The sequence below is a fragment of the Eleginops maclovinus genome, chromosome 3 (genome assembly GCF_036324505.1).
Source record: "Eleginops maclovinus isolate JMC-PN-2008 ecotype Puerto Natales chromosome 3, JC_Emac_rtc_rv5, whole genome shotgun sequence".
Classification (NCBI taxonomy): Eukaryota; Metazoa; Chordata; class Actinopteri; order Perciformes; family Eleginopidae; genus Eleginops; species Eleginops maclovinus.
In genome coordinates this window covers 12,410,755-12,435,475 of record NC_086351.1, presented here as the reverse complement: position 1 = coordinate 12,435,475, position 24,721 = coordinate 12,410,755, and the positions used below count along the sequence as shown (strand labels likewise).

Genomic DNA, 24,721 nt, shown 5'->3' with positions numbered 1-24,721 from the left:
ATAAATGGGATAACCTAAACTTACAATTTTGAAACATCTCTGTTTCGTTGTCTTTGGTGGCACTTATAAGTAGTAATAGGTTTGTGGGTTTTTTTTCTTTTTCTAATCCCACTTCCCAGTGATGCGTTACTCCAGTCATTTGGCACTTGCTCTCACAAGTTAGTTAAAAAGCAAGACAGCTGCTTAGTTCTGTTCACCCACTCTGACGGATCAACCACTGCTGAGTGTTGGAAGACACATCACTGTGGGACGCACACTATTTTTAATACGTTGGTAATATTACAATTGTGGAGACTTGTACCTCTGCACCATAGAGTCTATACATTTTTTAAACTGTAGGCCTTCAAAAATATAACTTAAAGTTGTGTGTAAGATGAAAAACCTTTGATAAATATCAATTGTTCCAAGACTTTTAAAATGAGATAATAGGATGAATAACCATACGTGCAATGCAAATGTATATTTATATATTTTTATCATATTAATTCAAACTGAATTATATATATGTATTACAATTTGCAATATCAATTACAATACACAATCACCAAGTGGCATATGCAATGTTTTTACGCTTATGATATTGACATTGTTTTGAAACTGAAAATGTTTTAATTTGAAAATTGCTAACCGGAAGTCATGGTTTTCCCTTGACCACCGTGCCATCGGTGAGGTGCGCAGGAAGACATCCACGCGGAGGGAACTTTGTTGAACTACAGGTGAATAATTTAGCACGAAATGAATTATATTTAAAGTAAAATGACTGTCAGGAACGTTTGACTTTGCGAGTTGTCCGGCTTATGATGTCATCTAGAGTAACGGTTTGCAGAGTTTAAATGTATGACTCATTGTGAAATTGCATTTGTCATCACTTAACTAATATATTTTAAGTGTTATTATGTTAGGTTGATGTAAAAATGCGAGGATGTGTGGAATCGGATACAATCCCTTCCAGTAAATATGCAGATATTAGTCAACGTTAAACAGAACCGCTAATGGTAGCCGCCCGTCGTGCTCATGCACTCCGTGGTGTCTGCCATGTAACAGTGATGGGTAACAATGTCCCACTTGTTTTTAGCTCCTTCTTTCAAACAAATTAACCCAGAAAGAGTTTTAAGAAGACTTTAAGTCGAGTTTTTGTTCAAAGATATTTATTTACATCAATTTAGTTTACAGTTAACGCAATAATATAAACCTAATTGAAGTTGTTTCTTTTGAATTGCTCTCGTCAAAATTAGCTGTTATGCTACTCTCAATCTGGGAGATCCCTGGTCAATGCCGAATGATTGTTTCATTGTATCTTTAACTTTTTTATATAACTTCAAATTAAGTCAAAATGTGCAGGATACTTTTGATCTGGGAATTGTATATTTAACTAAACTACACAAATAACAACCTGTTGGCTTTGTTTACATTTCTCAGCCTCTTTTAAGTAAAGAGATGAAATTATACCTAACCTTACCTACAACCAGTAGTTGTTACAGGACCCATTATAGTTTGCATATCCCACTCAGCAAAGTACTAATTGTTATTATATTGAGCATTGATAGCTGGGCAGGTGGCTTGTAGATTTGCTTTCTTCACCAAAAACACAATGATCATACTTTGAGTGGCTGGTAAAAACAGAAATATCAGTAGCTATTTGGTGAATGGACAAAAAACAACAACATTGCCTGTGGTACTACATTGTTACTGAGAGTAGGCCTGATGAGCTAATCTTTTAGAAAATGTAAAACATCTTTAAGATTCAGTGACACCAGAATGGAGGTTTCCAGAAGAAGAATCCTCCAAAAGCATCTAGAGCCAGCCAGACCCCTGCGCCGCAGCATCCATGCTGACACTGGTAAATAGTTTGCATCAGTAGGTCAAAGAATATATCAAATGTTTATAATGTAAGATTATTCATATATAATTCTCATATGACAATTGTATCACTTCATTTAGAGCCCCAAGTAAATGCTGCTACATGTGCACAGGCCATGATGGCTGAGGAGAAGCATGAGGTAAGGAACCCCCAAGAAAACAATATTGGAGAGTTGTGAATTACAATTATGGATCATTCTGTTTACTTTTTTCAATGAAACATCTTAAAAACACTTTTTTTTAAAGCAGCAAATTATAGCATTTGAGACTTTGAAGCCAGACAGTGTTTGTCTTTTAGCTTTAAAATGACTTCCACATTCATGGGTAATAGCACTTTGAGATTGCTGAAATGAAAAGTGCAATACAAATAAAATGTATTATTATTATTATTATTATTATTATTATTATTATTGTTATTATTAATATTATTAATAATAATAATAATCAAATTCTTTCCATTTTTTATCAATAATAATTTCAGCTCCAATATTTTAGACTTACAGGTTCAATTTAGCATTTTTCTCCTCATTAAAATCACTTAAAATAAATGGTACGTCTGTTAAGCAGTGTGTTAAGACAACATAGAGTTTTCTTTAAACTATTGTAATGTTCTTCTAATGTTGTGCTTGATAGACTACTATTGGCATAGAGCAGTTCTACGAGATTGTCAACCTCCACAAGCAGAAAGAAGGTAAGAAACACAGTGTTTTTCATGTCTATTGAAAAGCAGGTTAATATTCATAATAGTTACGTTTAATATACATGTCTCTTCATTTGGAAGCTGGAGGCTAACCAGGGATGTAATTTACAGTGGTTTGGCAAAATGCAAAACAAATGAATTGGTAGGCAGCGGTACAGTGGACTAGTGGGTGATCTTCGGATTAGGGGAGCACAGGTTTTATGTCATTGTGTCACTGGGCAAGACTCTTCACCCCACATTGCTCCTGTGGGGATTGTCTAGAGTAATGAGTGTATGTAAGTTGCTTTGGATAAAAGTGTTTAACAAGAAACATCAAATGTAAAATAAATAAATAACAACCTGCTTTTGTCTTTTTTTTATCTGCCTGATTTGCACTCTTTCTATTTTGTTTTTCATAGCTAGAATATCTTACAGCAGAGATGTTTTACTTGCTCTTGCAAGTTGTCCTGAGGCCAAGAAGAAGCCGCAATTCTTGCCAGAGCACCCCATAGTCCTAATGAAAGCTGTAAGTTGGGTGATAATATTCAATATATGGCGCTATCCTCTCTTAATATGAAATGTGCTGTTTGGCTTCAATAGTGTTTGTGTATCTTAACAGAGAGATTGGGCCCCTAACGCTTCATGAAGTGAAGTGGAATAGAGGAAATGAAGACATGTGAGTTTGAAAGTATATTGTTTTGAAACTAGCAAATTAGATACATTTAAACATTATAGGATTCAATAAATAATTTGTCAATATTATTTTTTATTATTAGGGTGGCAGAAAGGCTTCGATCAACCTAACACATTTGTGCATGTGTATAATACCCAAAAACTGTTTGTTTTTTTTCCTAATGTTTTGAGTGAATGTAATGTAACATTTCTTATATATTGCATATTAGCACTGTTTGCAGTGATGTGAAATTGTACAAAATGATACAGTACTAAACGCCACTTTATTTGGCTTTAAGTATTGCAGTGTGATTACATTTTATGATGGGTAAGATTGTGAGTGAGGTATTTACATACTGTACAAATGTTTCAATAAAAGATATCAATCTTTACTTGTCAGCTGAAGTGTGATGTTTCATTTAAAGAAACTGGTGGAAGAAATGTTATTTAATGTGGCCTTGACTCATTGTGTTGAAACATAAAACAAACCCTGAGGTGACAGTCGTCAAATGTTGGTTGTCATCCACTGAATATGCTGGGATGACATCATCATCATAATAATAATAATAATAATAATAATAATAATAGTAGTAATATATTGTATTTGTATAGCACGCTTTAAAAACAACATTTTCTCAAGGTGCTTCACAATGCTATGGGGAGAAAGAAACAAACTAAAATGAAATAAAAGCTACCTAAGGATCATATTTAATAAAATGCATTTAAAAAGAAAAAGAAAAACAAGAATGATGATTGGCATGTCTTACTAAACATGTTAACACTTATAAAGAATTGTTTGGCCAAACAGTTTTGTGTGATGGCATGTAATTAAATGTAAAGCTGGAATAGTTATGCAGATTTAAGATTCACGATGTTTTATTGTCATATGTTCAGTATAACAGGCGATTGAACTGTGCAATGAAACTGTATAGTTTCTTAATTTCGTCTTTTGGAGTCTTTTGGGTCATTATTGTTGGATTTCTGGCCAACAAATGATTTTGCAACAATGGCATGTCAGGTTGTTATTTTTTTACTTTGAATGACAGAATGGCAGGTTATGACTCAATGTAATGGTACAAAGAAACAAGAACTGGAATCAAAAAAGTAATTAAAATAAATAAAAGTAAGTATTTTTTTGTGCTTGAGTGTGAAATACTTAAGCACAGAATTGAGTGACACTTGGGGTAAGTTTTGTTATTTAGCTTTTATATATGTAAAATATACCACGCATAATCAACATGTTTTCATTTACATAATATTACCACTTTTAAAATGTCTAATGACATGTTCTAATATGATTAGTAGAGGAAAAATATTTACACTTTTATTAATGTCCAAAGGTTACCTACATTTGGATACCCTTAGAGTTTTTATATTGTGTAAAATGTTAATGTGTACTTTTTTAATCTTACTTTTTATACGAATTCCTGTGTTGGGCCATGCCCTCTGAGGCAGCCTCATGTGAACAGTGGTCAACATCCCGTCGGTGGGATCGTTGTGACGTTCGGGACGTGCAGGACGTCACGTCATTGTGGGCAGGATGCTCGTGTTACGGTGTCGACGTCAGCTCAGAGAGCGAAATTAACATACCAGGGAAAGAGGAATCGGCTGTCGAACAGCAACATAGTAAAGGTACATTTCTATTTGGTGTTTGTATTGTAGATTTATTTGTTCTATTGGCTTATATCAAGGGTAAAGATGGACCTATTTGTCTCTATTCCCCACGCTGAGGCAAAGTGCTGTGCGCTGCATTGAATACGCCGGGTTGTTAATCATTTCAAGAATATGTCTTAATTGTGTTTAAAGTTAGTCTGATTCTTCAACTCATGTATGGGGATACAGTGTGTAATTGTAAGGTTCAGTGTTGTTATAGTTTGGTTTTGTTCTCCGTTACTGTAGCTTTCGCTTTGTTGGGACATCGCTTCCTTTTATCGGCTTTTCCAGGAAGATGAATCAAGAGGAAGAGAAACGGGCCGCGCCATGCAGCAGGTGAGTAGTTTCACCACCACCACAAATTAAACCCTAGGTCAAAGAATTGTTTTAAAGGTTATGTGTTGAAACACTAAATGATTAGTCTATAGGACTAAGGTTTATTTTTGAATTATGAAAATAGGTTTGACCGGGTGTTATTTAAGTATCCATATTACGCCACCCTATTTAGTTGAACTATCAAACACATAGAAGATGTTGGTACTGTATAAGTTATTTTACATTTGAATTGAAATGCCAGTAGACCTACTCATAGGCTCCCTTGTTTACAATGACAACAGGGTCATTTCACCTAATTATCATGTTTTCACTTAATACATGATCTTACTCTGATTAGTGTGTGGATACCTTCATGAAGCTGGCAACTTGTTAGGTTACCTTGCTAAAAACAAATGTATTCCATTAATATCAATGACGGTATAAGATAAATAACTGAAACACCTTTGTAGAATATAATACAGTTATCCCCCACAGGGAGACAGGATTGATTGCAGGACTGCTGTAGTTTTATAGGTGTAGCCTACTTTATAAATTGGCATCTCAGTTTATGTATGGTATGTGAATATCCTTTTGTTTCATAGTGATAGGTTACTCACTTCTGAATTGTAATGTGGCAGCCCTGACACAATATAGAAGCATTTTTGTATGTTCTACTCAAAGCATTGAAAAATGTAATTTGGTGATAGCGCACAACCTAAAATCAGTCATACCTTATTACATACACACCCTTCTATTGTGTCATATTGGTCATCATTTTGGATATGTTCACAGCATGATGCAACCCGTCTATATAATTCTAAAAGTGAAGTGTTCACTGTATACATAATGTACATGTGTTCTTATTCACACATTTAACGTATTTCTTTGCAATATTTACATTGTTTACATCGCGTATTTTTTATGTGTTATATATTAATAGTCATGGGTAGTTTTTTGTATATTTTTAACTGTATATAATGTTACATCTGATCCTAATCATCTTCAATTGAAAGTATGCCTGGTTATATAATAATGGTTTTAGTAGGAAAATAAATCTTGATTGAAGTGACCTCGCTTGGAGAAGCCCAAATCACAGAATTGTTTACCCAGTTATTAAATGAAGTGAAACCCAATTGCAATTAATTCTGATATTCAGGCTAGAACTGACCCTGTCAATCATTTTTTCCCCCTATAAAGCTCTGTTTTTGTTAACAACCCACACCTGGATGTAATGAAAGAAGACGTCCTCTACCATTTTGGTTTAGGGACTGCAACTCACGACCTACCAGCTAGGTTTGGTGATGTCAAAGTAAAGATTTCTTATTACATTCATTTGTCAAAATGACCTCTTAAATTGTCTTCCTTCTGCTATAACTTGGTTTTTTGTGTGTGCTCTCTTTCAGTTTGTGTGTGTCGGCGGCAGTCCATGGAGAATGAAATCCTTCACTGAGTATATTGCTGCTGAGATCAGTATGGAAGACCCAGAGTCAGAATACCCAAACATCTGTGCTGGAACGGACCGCTATGCTATGTACAAAGTGGGCCCTGTGCTGTCTGTCAGTGTATGTAAGACCTAAGATTACTTTGAATAAGAAGTCATCTTATTAAGGAATGTACTTGGTAAACATACTATAAAGTAAATAAGTGCTATAGTATTCTATTTTTTAAAAACAACATGCATTTGAAAATTGTATGTGACTTCTCTGTGCTTTATTTTTACAGCATGGGATGGGCATCCCATCTATTGCCATAATGTTGCATGAGCTAATAAAGCTCCTCCATCACGCTCATTGTCAAGATGTTACGATTATACGTATTGGGACGTCGGGAGGAATAGGTAAGCATATAATTAGAAATGTATTTTCTGTTACCTGATTGCCTGATAATAGCTCTGGTCATATATCATTCTAAAATTCATAAACGCGATGCAAGTTATATTCTGTGTTGTCAAATGTCTTTGCCATAAGATGGGTTACTGTGGCGATATAGTGGATGACATTGAAGTAACTGGTATTCCACAGAGACATATTTATTTAGTGTAACCACAAGAGGGAGCCAACGTCTCTTAGATTTTAGAGCAGTGTCATCCAATGTTGTTGGTTTTTTGCTAACAGTTGCTATCAGCCCTTGATGATATTTCTCCAGTTTTAAGATAACTGAAATTTCAGTCTTTACTTATAAAGTGAATCGTCCATATTTAGTCTGAAATATATCTTTGTTTTTTCCTTTAAGTCATTAACCACGTACAGCAGACTGTACAACTGTATAACAAATTGAACTAAAGACATGGAGTAACTTGAAATCATGCTTCTTTTTTTTTAACCAAAGTGAAACATTATGCTTATTTTACTGAATATAGAATGTATCAGTCAGTGTTTCATATACATATATTAAACTCACTTCTTAGTTGCAGCTTTTTGTACTTTCTGATTTGAAATGTTTGCTTATCCTGTAAACATTTTTGGTGTTCAGGGCTTAAACCTGGCACAGTTGTTGTCACCAAGCAGTCTATGGATGCCACCTTCCTGCCAAAGTTTGAGCAGGTGATCCTTGGGAAGACGGTGGTGCGCAATACGGATCTGGACCAATGCCTGGCTGAAGAGCTGTTGCAGTGCAGCAACGAGCTGAACCAGTTTGAGACGGTGATCGGCAACACAATGTGTACACTAGATTTCTATGAAGGTATGACATTTGATGCATTGATTTGTTAATTACCACTGTGTACAGTATTTCAGCTGTAATGTCCATCTTTTCTCAATCACCCATGCAGGGCAAGCCCGTCTGGATGGGGCATTCTGCTCCTACACTGAGAAGGATAAACAGGAATACCTCAAAAAAGCCAGTGAAGCAGGAATCTGCAATATAGAAATGGAGTCATCAGTTTTTGCCGCCATGTGCAAACTGAGTGGTCTACGAGGTGAGCAAATATCAGCGTTACTGTATATTATAGCTTACAAATTGTCACTGTTTTGAAACACAAATAGTTTTCTTTACCTTGTTGAGTTTCTAACATTTATTTCTTGTTGTGTAAAGCGGCTGTGGTGTGTGTGACGCTACTCGATCGGCTGAAGGGGGATCAGCTGGGCGGCTCTCATGAAGTTCTTCACAGTTACCAACTACGTCCTCAGATACTGGTTGGAAACTACATTAAGAAGCAGTTAAAAGCCAAAGCAGGACGTAGCTAAGTGCAAAAGTATGTAAGCATATATACAAATCTTCTCATGAAGACATGCAATGCAATTATTCAGCCTTAAACCTTTTTCGTACACATTTTATCCTGCTGTCACCAACAGCCATACATTACCTTTATTACCTCCTGTTTTTTAATAAATTCCATTACGCTGTATCACTTGATTGATTCCTCTTCATTTTGACTTAAATGTTGTGTAGCATCTTATGGCAATGACCTATTTAGTACTGCCTATTTTCTTTTGATATATAAAATATGTTACCTGAATCTGTTTAGGACTTTTGGTTTGTTGATGCTAACGAAAGTACCTCAAAAAGTAATTAAGTTCCATTAAAACTGTACTGCAACAAAATATACGTATTGATGCGAAATAAATCTCGTGATTATCACATTATTATTTCATTCTAATGGAGTCTGGTGTTTGTCTGCTCAGAGTTTACATCATCCTGTTGCTTTTTCTCAGTGCATGGAGAACTATGTGTGAAGCTGAAGGTTTGTTGCATGACCAATATCATGAACACTGCAGGCTCCTCTTTATAATTACATGGAAGATTTTGAAGATGATCCCTCTTGAAACATTAATTTGGCTGATAGATTGCATCCTTTCCCCTAAACCAATGCAAACATACTCAAGAACATTTTTTGTCCTATATTTTGATTAGCCAGCTTATCATGCAAACCTCCTACACAGTTTTGCTATACATTTCTGATTTTGGGGCACAATTTGTCCAAGTAATAGCCTAACTCTCCACGCCTTACTCCAAAGCTAAGGTTACGTTTAGGATTTGATGGTCTGACTAAAAACCATATCATATATAATATTAGTTGGCGAAATAGTCGTTCAAATATCATTTACAATCAAATCTGTAGATCCTTCTGAATGCCATGAACCCATTTGGATCAGATTGGGCTGGTTTGCAATCGACATATTTTCCTATGCATGTGGCACAAATGAAACTCAAGTACGCTAACAAGTATCCGGTGTGGAGAATATATGTATCGACCGCCTTGTGACTGCGCTGTTACAGCCATGCTTTAAGGATGCTAGGATATATGGTCACATAGGATGCTGAAAACCGCTCTGCGCGTCAGATCACGAGAGGAGGGGCTGTTGCGCGCTCCCGTGCATGTGTGCCCACCCTTTCCCATCCGATCCAATTCAGATCTATTCGCTGACTCAGTGCCTTAAGCAGCATCACCGTTCACCTGAAGAGAGCTACAGCCTGCTCTGCGGAGAAACACATCAGCCATGGCCAAAACAGCAACCGGTAAGGGTGTTTAAACTGGTGTTGTTAGAAATGATGCTTGCATGGATGGATGATGGATGGATGGACTGACTTGTGACATATTATTTCTGTTTAAGCGCAGGTCGGCCCGGTATTGTCTAGGTGGTCGTGCTTTTGTAATGGCTCCACTCAGACGTTTTCTATTTTGTATGATTACAACTAAGATCACCCACCGTGATATGTATCAAGTCTGAACCTATTGTCTCAGCTAAAGAGTTAATGACAGAAAGGATAATGGGTTTACAAGCCAAACATCTTCGTCATTACAGAAATGCCTCCTCCATTATCTTCATCTGCGTCAATGTGGCTTGATTTGCTTTGATCGTATATTGTGTAACAGTTTGTAATTAGATAACACGGATTGGCCTTTGACAGCTTTATTTACTACGCCGTACCTGCGGTTCATGCTACAGCGGCCCCAACATGCAGCATAATGCAGACGGACCCCACCCAAGATGCTGTGCTGCCGACCTTTTAGCAGACAACGAAGCTGAGAGGGCTCCACGCCTCAAAATGTTATACAGCTTTGCTAATGTTATTGAAAACGTGTTTTTAAGACCCTAAACGTCTCCTGAAAGGTCGTTACATCCGATTATTTATTTAGGATTGCACCTCATCTCAGTGCCTTTCTTCTCTTATTTCTTCCTTGCCTAGCATGCATCACAAGCTGTTACGGATGGGGTGCCATGTTCTAGCAAAAAATACCCTACTGGCATTTTAATAAATAAAAATGTGGCGTAGGAGTTAGCATTTGTATTAACCAAAGATAAGACAGCATGCATTAGTCATCTCCTCTGATGGACAGTTATTGTTAGGCCTAGAGTTCAGCATATTTGTTTTCATATATTTGTTTAGCCTCTTGTATAAATATCTTAAATATTAGTAAAGCCATAAGAAATCATTTGGTTTCTCTAAAGCTGGGTGTGCAGGCTGGCTTTATTATGGTATGTGTGGTGGGGTGGTGGAGGAGGCAGGTGCATGGCAGGGTGGGAGGCAGGCCAGCCCTGCAGCAAGGGGCCGCTGCACACCGGCCTTTGCAGCAGAAGGCATAGCAGCACTGACAATCTGTAGTCCTCTATGACAAGCCATGTGGGCACTTTGTCAGATACTGCGGAGACCATGGAAAAAGTGACATAAATTGCAGAGGAAATTTAAAATAGCTAGAAAGGAACGGATGAAAGGAAATCAACCCAGAAGTATGAAAGACATGACCATTTATCAGTTGCTTTTGACAGCTTTATAGCAACAACAATAAGGAGAAGATAAGACAGATGAATATACAAGCTTCTTATTATTGTGATCATAAGCTTTGAGTTCACCCGGAAATGAATAACTTGACGCAGAAGTCTGCCATCAGTCATCATATGCAGATTGCAAAAGGATTCAAGACCTAGCAATGATTCAAATTAAATCAGACATTGTTTACCAAGAATATTTTTAAAAAACATCATCATAGACCCCATGACAATTAATCATCCTATGACCCTGATTGTTTCATTCTGTCTTTTTTTGGATATGTCAATCATACTTATCAATGTTTGTACGGTTTGTATGAATAAACCTTTTTCAGGTTGTGTATTTGTGTATGTGTACAAGTAACATATGTCTCACCAGAATGCTTTGGTGTCTTTTGTTCTCACAGCATACAAAGAGAAGATGAAGGAACTGTCTGTCCTCTCCCTCATCTGCTCCTGCTTCTACCCAGAGACACGCAAGACACTTGTGTGTGACTTTGAAGGTACGGATAAGCTAATGAATTTATTTTCTTTTGGATCAAAAAGTCTTCCCCCAATGGATGTTTTATCTATCCTGAAAATACAGATGTTTGTGATAATGCCACAATGTTGGACTGATAAATTGTCATATTTGTCCAATTTACAGACATGGAGGTTAAAGCTTTAAACAAGCGAGCCTCCGGCCAGGCCTTTGAGGTGATTCTCAAGCCAATATCTCCAGTGTCAGATGTGGCTCACAACCTCCCCTCACCCCCAAAGAGGGATATTTCTTTGGAGGACATTGAGAAGAAACTGGAGGCTGCTGAGGACAGGAGGAAGGTAAGCATTTTACCTGTTTGAAATAGCGTTAGCTGTTTGAAATAGATACAAAATAAACACATTTTTTATTTGAACTAGTCAAAATAAATCAATTGTTTTGTTTTTTATGTTTAGTATCAGGAGGCCCAGGTGATGAGGGCTTTGGCAGAAAAGCGCGACCATGAGAGGGATGTGTTGCTAAAGGCTATGGAGGAGAACAGCAACTTCAGCAAGATGGCTGAGGAGAAGCTCCAGTATAAGATGGAGCAGATCAAGGAGAACCGTGAGGCCCATTTGGCAGCCATGATGGAGCGTCTTCAGGAGAGGGTGAGAAATTGAGAAATATCTGTTTTCTAGATATTCTAGACTCTAGACCTCCCAGGCCTGAGTATAATCAGGTTTGGGCACCATCTAATGACTTTTTTTTACCTTCTGTTGCTGTGTGTTTAGGAGAGACATGCAGCTCTGGTGCGCAAGAACAAAGAGCTGAGGGAAGAGCAGAACGCATGAGCCTCACACAGTCCTGACTTCCATGATCCATCAACGTCCCTTCATCAAACCCCTCCCTCTTCCTTTCCCTGCCCTCTCTCTCCTCAGAAAAGACCCAACTCTGGAGGCTGAGAGGTCCGAAGATCTTACCACCACATCACACCGCACCTCACCACCAGTACTCACTACTATCAGTATTATCAGTGGATACAAACATCAATAACAACCATCTAGAGAGTTGAGTGGAGTTGTTGATTTAACAGAAAATGTGAGATTATGGCTTTTATTTTGTAAATACTTTTCCTTAAAAAGTCTTTCTATCTATCTATCTATCTATCTATCTATCTATCTATCTATCTATCTATCTATCTATCTATCTATCTATCTATCTATCTATCTATCTATCTATCTATCTATCTATCTATCTATCTATCTCTATCTATCTATCTATCTATCTATCTATCTATCTATCTATCTATCTATCTTGGTAAGTGAAGTACATGCAAAGATTGTATTGTACTGCACTGTACAATTTCAAACATTTTGTTTGTGATTGATTAATGTTTCAGTTCTTGAAATTTGACAATACAACCATTTTCTTGTGAAAGCCGTTGGTGTTGTGAGTTGGCTGTAGACTGGCATTTGCAGTGTTTTCTGATGATGTCATGATGATGATGTGTCTGTGTCTTTGTGAAGAATGATGGACGGTGTAGCTACACCACAGGCTCCTTTTGAGATATCAACATATCCTATCTGTATCTTCCTCACGCACACCCACTCATTTTCAACACGCACGCTTTGAACCTAACAATACACCACTGATCCATGAAGTGCCCACCTCCTCTAAAATGAGCTTAATAATGAACTACATGGGCCTTTTTTGTTATTAAGAATTATCTTTGCCCATTGGGAGTTTATACACTTGCAGATTTCCACTTACCCCAAAAACAACAGTTCTCAATGAATCCATCTTCAGCTAAATACTTAGCTCTGTTACATCCACAGTATTTTGGCATTACGCTCTTGAATGTTTTGACACCAGACTGATACCATGCCAATTGTCTTGGACAGTGGAATGTGCTGTTGCTCCCACCTTGATATTGATAGTGTGAACATACGAATGTCTGTGTGGGTGTGTATGAATGCTAATTTACCACAATGCACCATTAGCCTCTGCTCTCTTTAGGGGATTGGATTGAGAATGGATGCAGAATGCTTTACATTCAGCACACTGAACTAGTATCTTTTTAACATCAATGCCACTGATATCTGCCTGCATCCTCTGCTGCTTGTGTTTCTCCCTTCATATATTTCTCTGTGAAAGCTTTGCTGAATAAAGGTTTGAGGTTCTGTGAACATGGCATGCACCATCTAATAGTTTCCTGTGCTAAAAGAAGAGGGAAAATGTAAACTGCCAAATAAAGTAACCAGTTATCTACACATCCTGAGAAACACAGTCTTCCCTAGTTGATTTTTGATTAATACATTCGGTATACAGTAGACTGTTTTTGGCATAATTTGAAAATATAGTCTTATTCCTCGAAGTTTAGATTTACATTAAACATATTAAATAATCATCCATGAACTATGCATAAGACAGGGTTTTCCACTAGGTGGCAGTCAAACCAAAGACACCAAGCTGGAGTCCATACCGATCAAAAGTAGGGCGACAAACTAAACATGCCCAATCCTTATTGAATAAATATATATATATATAAATTTAAAAAACACAGACAAAAACTTGAGGTCATGTGTGTTTGATATTTTCATGAATGTCATGATTTGTAATTTAATAACAACCTCATCCAGAAAGAGCAAGGTTTGTGTCATTCATCAGAACTCAGAACATACTTTTATACATGTACATGTTTAAAATTGACTTATATTTCAAAGAAAGACTACATATATATTTCATAAAGCCCTAATGAAAGCGATTACAGACTGCCCCTCCTGGAAGCATGAGGTGTTTCATGGATGTATACATCTGAGTAACTAATAAACAGTTACACCTATATAAATCAGTGAATCTCAGATTGTCCCTGAAACAACATCATGCTGGTTCAGCAATTTAATGCTCCAGCTGTCTGGTGTATTGTTGTTACTTTTTAACCGCTTTCTTACAATGTCCCCATCCTGTTCACACTATTGTCTCCGTTTCAGACCAACCCAGGCTGTTGAGGTCAGGGCAACATTGTAAAGGATTTCCTCTGACTCTTAATGATTTCCTGGGTATTCATAGGGGCAACAATGCTCTCAGATTTGGTTACTTACCTGGCACACAGTAAAGGAATGCCTTTCAGTCAATAACTGGGACCTTATCATCTCATGATTAACTTCTGGACTGAAACAAAAATGCACAGGCAGATTATATGTCATTAGGGAAGATAAATTTGTATTCATTTGGAAGGCTGTAAGTCTGCATACATAAGGAACAAATATCTATTAACCTATTATACATTATGAAATCAGACTGTAAAGGAGCAAATGCAACATGTTTTAAACTTTTTACACAATTTATTGGTACAAAAATATTACAAATAGGTAGAAGAATGCAAGTTTCAGATGTTCAAGTGGTTAGTTTTCCAATATTGGCACATATTATATGTTTGTTTAACGCCACAAGTTCTCATACCACTAAAGAAGCAGACCAAATTAAGTGACATTATGTTAAAAACCGACATCCGCCCTGGGCAAATGTAAAAGGTTCAGTGTGTGGTCTACAAAACATTACCTCTACATGTGCTTACAGTAAATCTATTCATGGCCCATATGTCACATCATGATTTCAGTTTCCGCCCGGAGACAGTGCATGTTAACAAATAGTGAAAACATATACTAACATAAAATCATTTATATTTCCTTTCTTTAGAGTAATGACATACGGGAAGACAACCACTCCAACTTATACTTTATACTCAATAAAATTAATTCAGCTTGCTTTATTCTCCGGTGTTTTATTGCTATGAGGCAGGATGTCTGCCTAGTCTATGGTGATGGGCACAGCTCAGCTGTTGCCTTCATTCCAGTTGTTAGCTTCAGAAGGCCCCAATCTCCGTGCCCCACGGCCTGTACGGCTTTGAGAGGGTGGAGGAGGGGCTCACTGTGCCGAGGGCTGTCGGGGACACCAGGGGGAAAGCACCTAAGGAGAGGGGGAAGGCTGACAGCGAGGAGAGGGATGAAAGGATTGGGGGTGAAAGCTTGGATGTTGGCACAGACAGACTGAGGGGCAGCGAGCCTTTCGGGGGCACCCTGACGTTCTCTGTGGGGGGCATGACACCCAGTCTGGAAATCCCAGATGCCTCACTGGAGGGGGAGGAAGATGTGGAGGAAGAAGAGGAGGAGGGTGGGCTACTTTTGCTTCTGGATGCAGGTGTCCTGCCCTGGGGGTGTTGTAGGAGTAGGGGGTGGTGGAGATGGGCAGGGGCAGTCCCGTAGGCTGAGCCCCAGGCTAAGTGTTCCAGTCCAGTGTGCACCTCCCTCTGTGAGGCGTAGTTGCTGAGGTGGGACACCAAACGTACACGCAGGGGGTCTGTACCGTCCCGGCCTTCGATGATGCTCAGGTAGCGAGCCGTCTCTGCCAGGCACTCCCTGAAGCCCAGGCTGCGGTAATCCTTAGCAAGTGCATGAGCCTCAAAGAAACCTGTCAGAAAAGGATCAGAGGGGTTAGACATGTGATTCATAGCAGATGCATATTCAGTTAGGGAATCACAACATTCAATTATTTACTGACAGCCAAAGAAAGGGTATGTTACCTTTGCCACCAGACGCATGAAGCATCTTTAAATGGTCCACAGTCATTTGTAAAATTTCTGCTTTTTCCAATTTAGCTGATCCCTGTAAAGACATGGAAAAGACGGTGTCACTTCTACAATACTGATATTTCCTGCTGTATTCATAGGAACAACATGAATGGGCAAATACTGCAATCCCATAAAGAAAGGATGGAAGTAAGTTTACCTGTTTCTCAAAAGCACTTGGCACCAATCTTCTCAACTCTGAAAGACTGTTGTTGATTCTGTCACGTCTCCGTTTCTCAATGATCTGTTAATTGACAAAATACACAATGTAATTTAGGTCACAGGTGGCTGGGACACACTGGGATCAGCAGTGCGTAACTTGGCACCAAAAATAATGAGTTCACGTACCCCTCTGCGCCTTTTTCTAGCTTGGACTTGGGTGGTTGTGGAGGGTGACATCGAGCCGTGAGAATCAAGTTGACTGAAAGATAAAACAGCTTTTAGTTATGTTTTTGTTGAAAGTAACAAGACATAGACAGTTCCTCTGAGTGTATCAACAATTGCAAGATTACTTTTTTCAACTTCACATAAGACCACATTTAAATGTTGCATACGAATCTAGGTTTTTGACAGACAGTGTAAAAGTGATCTTACCCATTTTCGTCCCCACTATCCTTCTCCACCTCAATATTGTCGTCCAGGTCGCTCTCCGAAGAGCTGTAATTGTTGCTTCGCTTCATTTTGCTTCCTAGCAGACAGAGATCCAAAGTGCTGCACTCAGAGACAGGTCCGGTGGGGAACTGACAGCAGAGGGTCTGGGCAACAGTTTAAACATCGGACCTGCTCTGCTCTGATCATTTTCACACCGCGCAGAGGGGGGCGGGACCCCAGAGTGATGTGGGCGGTGCATGAAAAGACTTCAGCCTGTTAACATCGAGCTGGCCTCTGAATGACATATGCCTTACCAGAATAATCATTTCGAAAAATCAATGAACAAGACCAAAGACAAAAGCTTAAATCGATATGCTAAAAAAACAAAACAAATTAATATTTAAAATGTCATAATAAAAGTAGGATTTTTTGTATTCAAGATTCAAGAACCTTTATTTATCCCGAGGGAAATTGCTTTGCAACAGTTGCAGGACAAAGTGGGAAAGTAATACAAAGTGAGAGGTAAAATCAAACCAACATAAAATAAACTAAGTAAGTACTAAGTAAAAGCAATACAATTACAATTAATACGTAGGTATATACAATATACAACAATACGCACTGTGCAATTTAGCAGCATATTTAAAAATAAAATAAGTATAATATATACAGTCTATGGTATAAACTAAATAAAACGACACAGTGTAGGCCTATGTCTTTTAATAGAGATTATGAGTCCGGAGGCTTGGCAGCTCATCCCCCTGGCCTCAGGTCCCCAGCTTCCCTGCTGAGACCCCAGTTCATGAGCAACAGGCCCCATAGTAGGAGCCCTCTTCTTCTTCGGTGGTGTGGAGGACACACGGCCCATTAGCAGAGTGTGTTGTTCATTGTCTGCTGTCAGCTGTGTGGTTCCACAACAGCATTGATCAGCCGGGAGGCCCAACATTAGTCAGTCGGCGTTGCCAGGCTCTCCTAGGAAACCCCCTCACCCTCCACCTACTCCCCAGTCACTGCAAACAGGTCAACTGACTGGCGCAGACAGACCTTCCCAGGGAAGCATTCATCCACTTTGGGTGAAAACAGGGTGTGATGTGAAGTGGGAAAAAAACAGACTTGTTGTAAGCAAAAACATGCAACTTTAAATTAACGTTTTGTGAGCTCAATTTAAAAAAAGAAACATAAAAACCTACTTAGGCATAAGCACCAAAGCATAAGCGCCTCAATCTAAACGCGGAGCAGGGGTGGTCTGCGGAAGGTGTGAACATTTTGACCACACTAATACACTCAGGTCAGAGGACAAACTACATAAAACACGGGAGCTTTCAATGTTTATGTTTAGCTTTCTAAGTAACTGATCCCTTCTGACTGTTTGTTTCCTAGTGTGTATCAGTGAGAAAGAGACAGGGGATAGCCTACTGATATTTCTGCCTGCCTATATGTACATATATTTATACATAAATGCAGATAAATGTTGAATGATCTTAAAAAAAACCCACATTTTTACTATGCTATAATGAGTTAATGCTAAGTTAATATTATGTTGTACTTATATATTATTTAAACTATACCACTATACAGTGGTGGAAAAAAACCTTTGTACATTTACTCAAGTACTGTTATTAAGTACCATTTCACAACACAAAAGGACTTTTAACGTTATGATGCAGAATATAATGGTTCATTCTACAATGATACAATTCTCGGAGACCATTCAGGATAATAGTACTTTTATTTTTGACTTTTTGTTACCAATACTTCTGTACTTTTCACCCAGTAAGAAGTTTAACGCAGGACATTTACTTTTAATGTTTTATAGTGAGGTATCGCTTCTTTAACTTAACACTGCCATCATATAAGTAGACATAAAATTCCTAATAAAACAGCAGTCAAATGTCAGGCCTGGGAAACGACAGAGCTTGCGGCTGGAATAATTCCTGCTTCCTGAGTCTGACGTGTCTGTTAAGGCCATCAGTGGGAGCGTGACCCCCCCTGCTGCCCTCTGTTCCAGTACCTTGTGGAGCGGCAGCTGTTTCTCTGCTCTGTCCATCAGGTCAGTTGTTAACTTTGTGCGTTGGTGAGCTAGACAAGTGCGGATGAGAGCTTGATTCTAGGGAGCAACTGCAGGCCAACATGCTGTTCCCAGAATGTCAAAGGGCTTTTTGGTGGTGACAGACACAATGTGCAAGCTTCAGTCATTTAGAGTGTGGATGAGCTTTCACACTATCCCTGACACTCCCCCTCCCTCCCTGTCAGCACACACTTTCACTTGAAATCATGCTAACCTTCACCCATTTCATGCATTTCTCTGTGCCATACTACCGCATGGTCGATTTATAGACCTTAGCATATGCATAATCTTGTGGTGAAAACCTTCTGAGGCCTGTACACTCCCTATCTGGGTGGTGTTTCTCATGTTGGCATTTATGTCGGGTTTTTTTTTCCCAAAGATCTTAGCCAATTTAAGTACAAGCCCTCTACTTCCCTCAACCGCATGGCCTTCCCATGACTCTCAGTTGATAGGAAGCTTGATTATATTTGGGATCACTTCAGTATTGTTTATAATGCTATTATGGTAAAGAGCTTTATAGGACAGGGAGGTTCATGTGGTTTCCATTAAGCAGACACAAAACACTCTACTCACACCTGACTGCCAAGGTCCTTCACATTAGCCCTGACATGCCTGTGATCCATTAAACACAATTACGTTTTTTTTCCACAAAAACCTTGACTTTTTGAACAAGGTATACCACAGAATGTTCTCAGCCTCAGCACTCTTGTTGACTTTTGGATGAGAAACAAGTGTTGTTGGTTTGAGTTGTTTTACCTGTGATCTCCCTGTTCTTCTAAATCATCTACGTTTAATAACTTGAACATGCCATTCTGGCCGTTGACCGTGGGCCTATCCTGGCACCAGTTTGAAGAAACCACTCTCAAACCAGTGCCAGGAAGCTAAGAGGTATAAGCAAGCATTTGTTTGAAACTGGCGTGTGCCCAGCTGCCTTCCTCAATCTTCCCTCAGGTTTCCCTTGGTGACTCTTTGTGTGCAAGAGTGTGGCCTGAGTGTGTGCTGGTGTGTCTGCATGTGTTTATGTGTGTGTGACCGAGAGTGTGCGAGGTGCTGTTTCCCACAGCCCTGATCTAATTCCGTGGTAACTCAATCTCCGTGTGAGCGCTTCCCGGCGAGTGTTCTCCCACCCGTCGACAGTCTCTCTCTGGCTGGCTGAGAGGCTGAGTGTGTCTGACAGAGGCCGGCTCAGTCCCATTGGACCCCCCCCCCCCCTCCGCCTCCGTCCTACTCACCCTCCCATCAGGATTGATTTACTATGTCAACCGTTGGGGCTGTCGGCAGCAGCGACGTTCGCAGCCGTGCCTGCATCCTGTGTGCACACCATCCTGACATCTTATACCTGTCATTCAACAACTGCTACAGTGGAGTTTGCATTTGTGTGTGTGGATCTGGGGGATATTTCTGTGTGTGGGAAATCCACAGGCTCTAGTTGAGATCATGCCTTACCTATGCTATACATTCAAATGGACTGACATTTGGAAAAGGTATAAACTTTGCTGCATATATATACATGAACTACATGACATAATATGAAAGAAAATGCCACCCATGCTGATCGTAAATAGCTTGTCCGACTGAGGGAAATGTCTCCCAGACAACTTCCATACAACAATGTTATCCTATGGACCACAGCTTCCTGTCTGTCCCCTCTGGTTCCAGTCAGCACCCAGGCGCTATATTGGGCAGGGACCAGACTAGGCCCGAGACCCATTCCCACTGTTTGATTGTAATACACCCGCCTTCTCATTCTTTACTTTCCTGTCTTTGTTGGCATCTCCCTGTGCTTTTGGATAGGTAAAGCCAGGGAGGATATGTTGACTTCCTTGTTTCTTTGTTTAGCAAGAGCTTTCTTTAAAAAAATTTTTTCTACTGAGGACAGCTCCCCAGGTCAAAATACTGACACCAAGATATCAGCACCGGCTGCCAATTACAGGGCTTAAAGTCAATTACATGGGAAGAAATGAGAAAAAGACTCAAACCAAACGTTTTTATCTTATATAGAAAAACCTTTCAAGTTGGCTTGAAATAAATGTGGATGACCTGAGTCACTCCTGCGTAAACAAAAATCAATTTCATGAGTTTTTCCACAATGGCACACACTCCTTCACAATGGACCTTGACAATTACACTGCCCGGCCAAAAAAAAGGTCACAAGCCTGTGGGGGCAGTGCTATGATCTGGGGTTGCTGCAGTTGGTCTGGTCTAGGTTCAGCAACGTTATGTGCCCAAAGAATGAGGTCAGCTGACTACCTGAATATACTGAATGACCAGGTTATTCCATCAATGGATTTTTTCTTCCCTGATGGCAGGGGCATGTTCCAAGATGACAATGCCAGGATCCATCGGGTTCAAATTGTGAAAGAGTGGTTCAGGGAGCATGAGACATCTTTTCCACACATGGATTGGCCACCACAGAGTCCAGACCTGAACCCGATTGAGAATCTTTAGGATGTGCTGGAGAAGACATTGCGCAGTGGTCTGAATCTCCCGTCATCAATACAAGATCTTGGCAAAAAATGTATGCAACTCTGGACAGAAATAAATGTTGTGACATTGCAGAAGCTTGTGGAAACGATGCCACAGCGAATGCCTGCCGTAATCAAAAATAAAGGTGGTCCAACGAATATTAGAGTGTGTGACCTTTTTTTGCCGGGCAGTGTATATTGTTCATAGGTTCTAACAGTATGTTGCCCATTACTAGGTAACTTATGCAAGTACACAATAGTGGGAAGGCAGATCACAAGACTGGTTTCCCGAATAAGCGCAACAGGAGACAGCATGTGATGTCCACACAGAGAAAAGAACGGCTGCGGAGCAAGCTACTTTTAAGGCCACACATTGTGTTGCCACAGGAAAAACATTGTTTGCATATCAATGGATCATGTGTATGTGTGTGTGTGTGTGTGTGTGTGTGTGTGTGTGTGTGTGTGTGTGTGTGTGTGTGTGTGTGTGTGTGTGTGTGTGTGTGTGTGTGTGTGTGTGTGTGTGCGTGCGTGCATGATTGTGTATGTGTATGTGTATGTGAAGCAAAGAGGGGGGGTTTGGGACTAATTGAAATGTATCTCTTGGCTTACATCATGCAAAGGGAACATCACAGGCCCTGGTCATATCAATTCTTAGTCAATTCAAGCTGAAGACAATTGTCTTTGCCTTATGTGTGTGTGTGTGTGTGTGTGTGTTTTGTAGGAATACAATCTGATTATCTTACTTTAACAACCTATATCGTATTTTTTAACAACCTATGGTGTGTCACAAGTTTATCAAAAAGAAAAGGCAGTCCTTTTTGCGAGCCGGCTTCTTTCCCAGTGGATGTTCAGTGCCAGCTGTCTGTGCTGCAGTAAAGTACTGCTTTCCCAAGCTCCGACCTGTGGGAAAATCTGTTGTGGCCAGTAATTGATTCCGCCCTGCCAGCCCCATTACTCTCCACTGCAGTCAAACTGCCAGTGATCTGCAGAAAGCCTGTTAGCACAGCCCCTTTACTCTTTCTTTCTGTCTCTCCCACTCACACAAACATGCATCAGAATCCCACCAAATCCTACTGTTAATTCTATCGCTACTTCTGTCAGTCCAGTGCATTGTTTTTATTTTATTCAGCTTCACCCCACCATTTTTTCCACTTAATCAGTCCATAATTATGGAGTTATAATTTCCTGGCAATTAGTTAAAATGTCCCCTACTATGTCAACTGTTTTTTAACACAAGTTTAATTTCAGAAACAAATGTAACTGCGTCACTGACCGTCATTTCTGTTTTAGAACTTTTTTTCCAAAAATAACAAACGTTTTTTCACTGGTTTCATGACGTACTGCTATGTAGTCCATTTCAGTCACATATTCATGTTATTTAAATGACAGGAAAGGTTAGGGAGCACTTGCCAGTTTGGGAGATGCCAAAGATATTTATGATCCTTGGAATCATCTTGAAAGGGATGAGCCATGGGTATTTGGCTTCAGAGCTGCGTGGCAGAACCCCTTGAACCCCCCCCGCCCCCTCAAATTGTGTCATGAAATATTAAGTGCAGTCATCTGTTGAGATGGTTGACTTAATTGTCACAGCCTAACACTTACCACATGTCTAAATAAAGGTAAGTGCCCCCCATACCAATTAATCTACAATTAGGGGTTCTGCTCTGTGCCTCTGCTTTTGTGTTTCCCAGTCTTTTCTCAGCAGGTGGGGTATAGGGGTAAGTGTGTGTGTGTGTGTGTGTGTGTGTGTGTGTGGGGGGGGGGGTCCTGTTCATTATGAGAGGGGTTATATGGGGATTACCACGCTCTGAAGGTACCCATGGCCAGGATAAAATGATGATTTCTGACACATATTCACATGTCGCTGTCCCGCTACTATGACTTACCACATGAAACAAACACTTTGATCAAAACCTATAAAAGAGTTTTGGCAGAAGGCATATTTAATTGACCCAGAAACAATAATCGTTCCATGTGAGATGCAGAGAGATGAGGCCTCAGGCCAAGTGATTTATAAGGGATTCTCATGACTCCAGAAGGCTTTATATAACTACCAGCTGAGGGGTGCACTTTCCCATGTTGTAAGGGGTCAGGAGGCTGCCCTCTTAGCATTGTGGCAGTTGTTTTTCACACAAGAATTCCAGCCCACTGTTGGGGGATCTGAGAGAGTATAAAAGAGGAGCAGAGAGTTGTACAGTATGCATCACTTTAGCTCCTGGTGAACCCTCCGCCCACTGCCCTCTGCTCCTGGTGGCTATGACCCATGGGCAACTCTCCCTGCACCACCTCTCACTATAACGATAGAACAAGCAGTATCTCTGTGAGAGGCAGCCACCCCCCTTCATGCCCCTTCAGCCCAAACGTTGGTGTGCTGAAAACCAGAAGCCTGAGGCATAGGGAGCGTGTGGGATGAAGGGATGAGAGAGAAGATCAAAGCAGGAAGGATGAAACAGCTCAAAGCACACAAGCAAGAGGCACCTCTCTGACCTCCAGCACACACACACACACACACACACACACAGACACACACACACACACACACACACACACACACACACACACACACACACACACACACACACACACACACACACACACACACACACACACACACATCATCCTGGCTTTGCAGAATGATTGGCGTTCACCATGGCCTCTGGTTCCCCCCATCCAGAAGCTGTGTAAAAAGGCCCAGAGGAGGGGCCACATCGCTCAGGTCGTGTGAGTCTCTCAGCAGATGGTTGGAACCTGCTGGGAACCAGTCCTGAACTCACACCTGTGGCAAACTTGAGCATATCTTCCCTTCATACTCTTTACTTTACTATTTTTTTCAACGTTGCAACAGGTTTCAAAGTCAAATGTATTAATTCTGTGATTGTTAAGTATTTACAGCATGGCTTTTTTATTTGATTCTGAAAGCACATTTTTATTGTTAAAATGTTTCAGAAGGAAATTAAGACTCAGATGCACCAACTTAAAGACTTGTTTTGGGTTCCCAGGAATGCCAGTGGCAAGTCTCCATAAAATAAATAAATAACTTTTTGGGGTTTGGTAAAACAAAGAAACAAATGATGGACATGTCTCAACTAAACTATGTGAATCACAATGCTAAAGACTTTCATAGATCTCTAGATGCAATGTGTGCGAAGCTTACCTGGCATAGGAAAGTTTAAGTTAGAAGAAAGGGAAATACAAAAATGTTTCAAATAAGTAGGGAAGTGAAAAGACTTGCATGATCTGTAAATAGGTGTTGATTAAATGTTTGGTGCCTCTTTTGTATTCATTTTATTTTTTAAGACTGCTCCTCTGCAGATTCTCACAGTGTTGATCATTTGCTTGAGAGAGTTGCAGCAAAGTTCTCCATCATCATGATCAGCTGTGATCGCAGTTTTACCTGCCGGCACATAAAGCTGTCGTTATAACGAGCCATGTCAGACTTGCTAACTCCCCCTTGGCCCTGAGGATCCTCTCTCCATTATTCATGAGTCCTCAGGTTGGACCCTGGGAACAAGCTGAGCGAGGCCCTGTGTCAATACGAAACACTGGCCGCCACAATGGGCTCTGCCTCCAACTACACTGTTGACAGACACCAACACAAAGGAGCTGAAAGGGGTCCCCCTCCG

General features: G+C 39.9%; 4 protein-coding genes across 7 annotated transcripts; 3 read left to right on the top strand and 1 right to left on the bottom strand.

The window, feature by feature from the left end:
* The first annotated feature begins 142 nt into the window (after nt 1–142).
* gra (granulito) lies at nt 143–3,603 on the top strand. Of its 3 annotated transcripts, none has more exons than XM_063879589.1 (7): nt 143–716; nt 1,743–1,840; nt 1,942–2,000; nt 2,494–2,551; nt 2,959–3,065; nt 3,159–3,215; nt 3,316–3,603. In XM_063879589.1, exons 2-6 carry the CDS (start codon nt 1,759–1,761, stop codon nt 3,183–3,185), a joined length of 333 nt encoding a protein of 110 aa, XP_063735659.1. In that variant the 5' UTR covers nt 143–716; nt 1,743–1,758; the 3' UTR covers nt 3,186–3,215; nt 3,316–3,603. The 3 variants fall into 3 exon arrangements, with proteins under 3 accessions (XP_063735659.1, XP_063735660.1, XP_063735661.1); XM_063879590.1 differs by having other exon boundaries at nt 638–716; nt 1,722–1,840; XM_063879591.1 differs by lacking the exon at nt 143–716 and adding an exon at nt 722–835.
* Nucleotides 3,604–4,643: 1,040 nt separating this feature from the next.
* upp1 (uridine phosphorylase 1) lies at nt 4,644–8,777 on the top strand. Of its 2 annotated transcripts, XM_063880390.1 has the most exons (8): nt 4,644–4,843; nt 5,111–5,200; nt 6,377–6,488; nt 6,583–6,741; nt 6,902–7,016; nt 7,652–7,861; nt 7,950–8,096; nt 8,213–8,777. In XM_063880390.1, the coding sequence occupies exons 2-8, from the start codon at nt 5,160–5,162 to the stop codon at nt 8,362–8,364; spliced, it is 936 nt and encodes a 311-aa protein (XP_063736460.1). In that variant the 5' UTR covers nt 4,644–4,843; nt 5,111–5,159; the 3' UTR covers nt 8,365–8,777. The 2 variants fall into 2 exon arrangements, with proteins under 2 accessions (XP_063736460.1, XP_063736461.1); XM_063880391.1 differs by lacking the exons at nt 4,644–4,843; nt 6,377–6,488.
* A 636-nt stretch (nt 8,778–9,413) lies between these two features.
* stmn2a (stathmin 2a) lies at nt 9,414–13,629 on the top strand. The gene is made up of 5 exons (XM_063880235.1): nt 9,414–9,637; nt 11,298–11,393; nt 11,537–11,709; nt 11,824–12,015; nt 12,139–13,629. Exons 1-5 carry the CDS (start codon nt 9,619–9,621, stop codon nt 12,196–12,198), a joined length of 540 nt encoding a protein of 179 aa, XP_063736305.1. The 5' UTR covers nt 9,414–9,618; the 3' UTR covers nt 12,199–13,629.
* A 1,071-nt stretch (nt 13,630–14,700) lies between these two features.
* On the bottom strand, nt 14,701–16,774 carry LOC134862356 (hairy/enhancer-of-split related with YRPW motif protein 1-like). Its single transcript, XM_063880234.1, has 5 exons — nt 16,569–16,774; nt 16,323–16,395; nt 16,135–16,218; nt 15,930–16,011; nt 14,701–15,817 (listed from the first exon to the last, which is right to left on the bottom strand). Exons 1-5 carry the CDS (start codon nt 16,652–16,654, stop codon nt 15,213–15,215), a joined length of 930 nt encoding a protein of 309 aa, XP_063736304.1. The 5' UTR covers nt 16,655–16,774; the 3' UTR covers nt 14,701–15,212.
* Nucleotides 16,775–24,721: the final 7,947 nt, after the last annotated feature.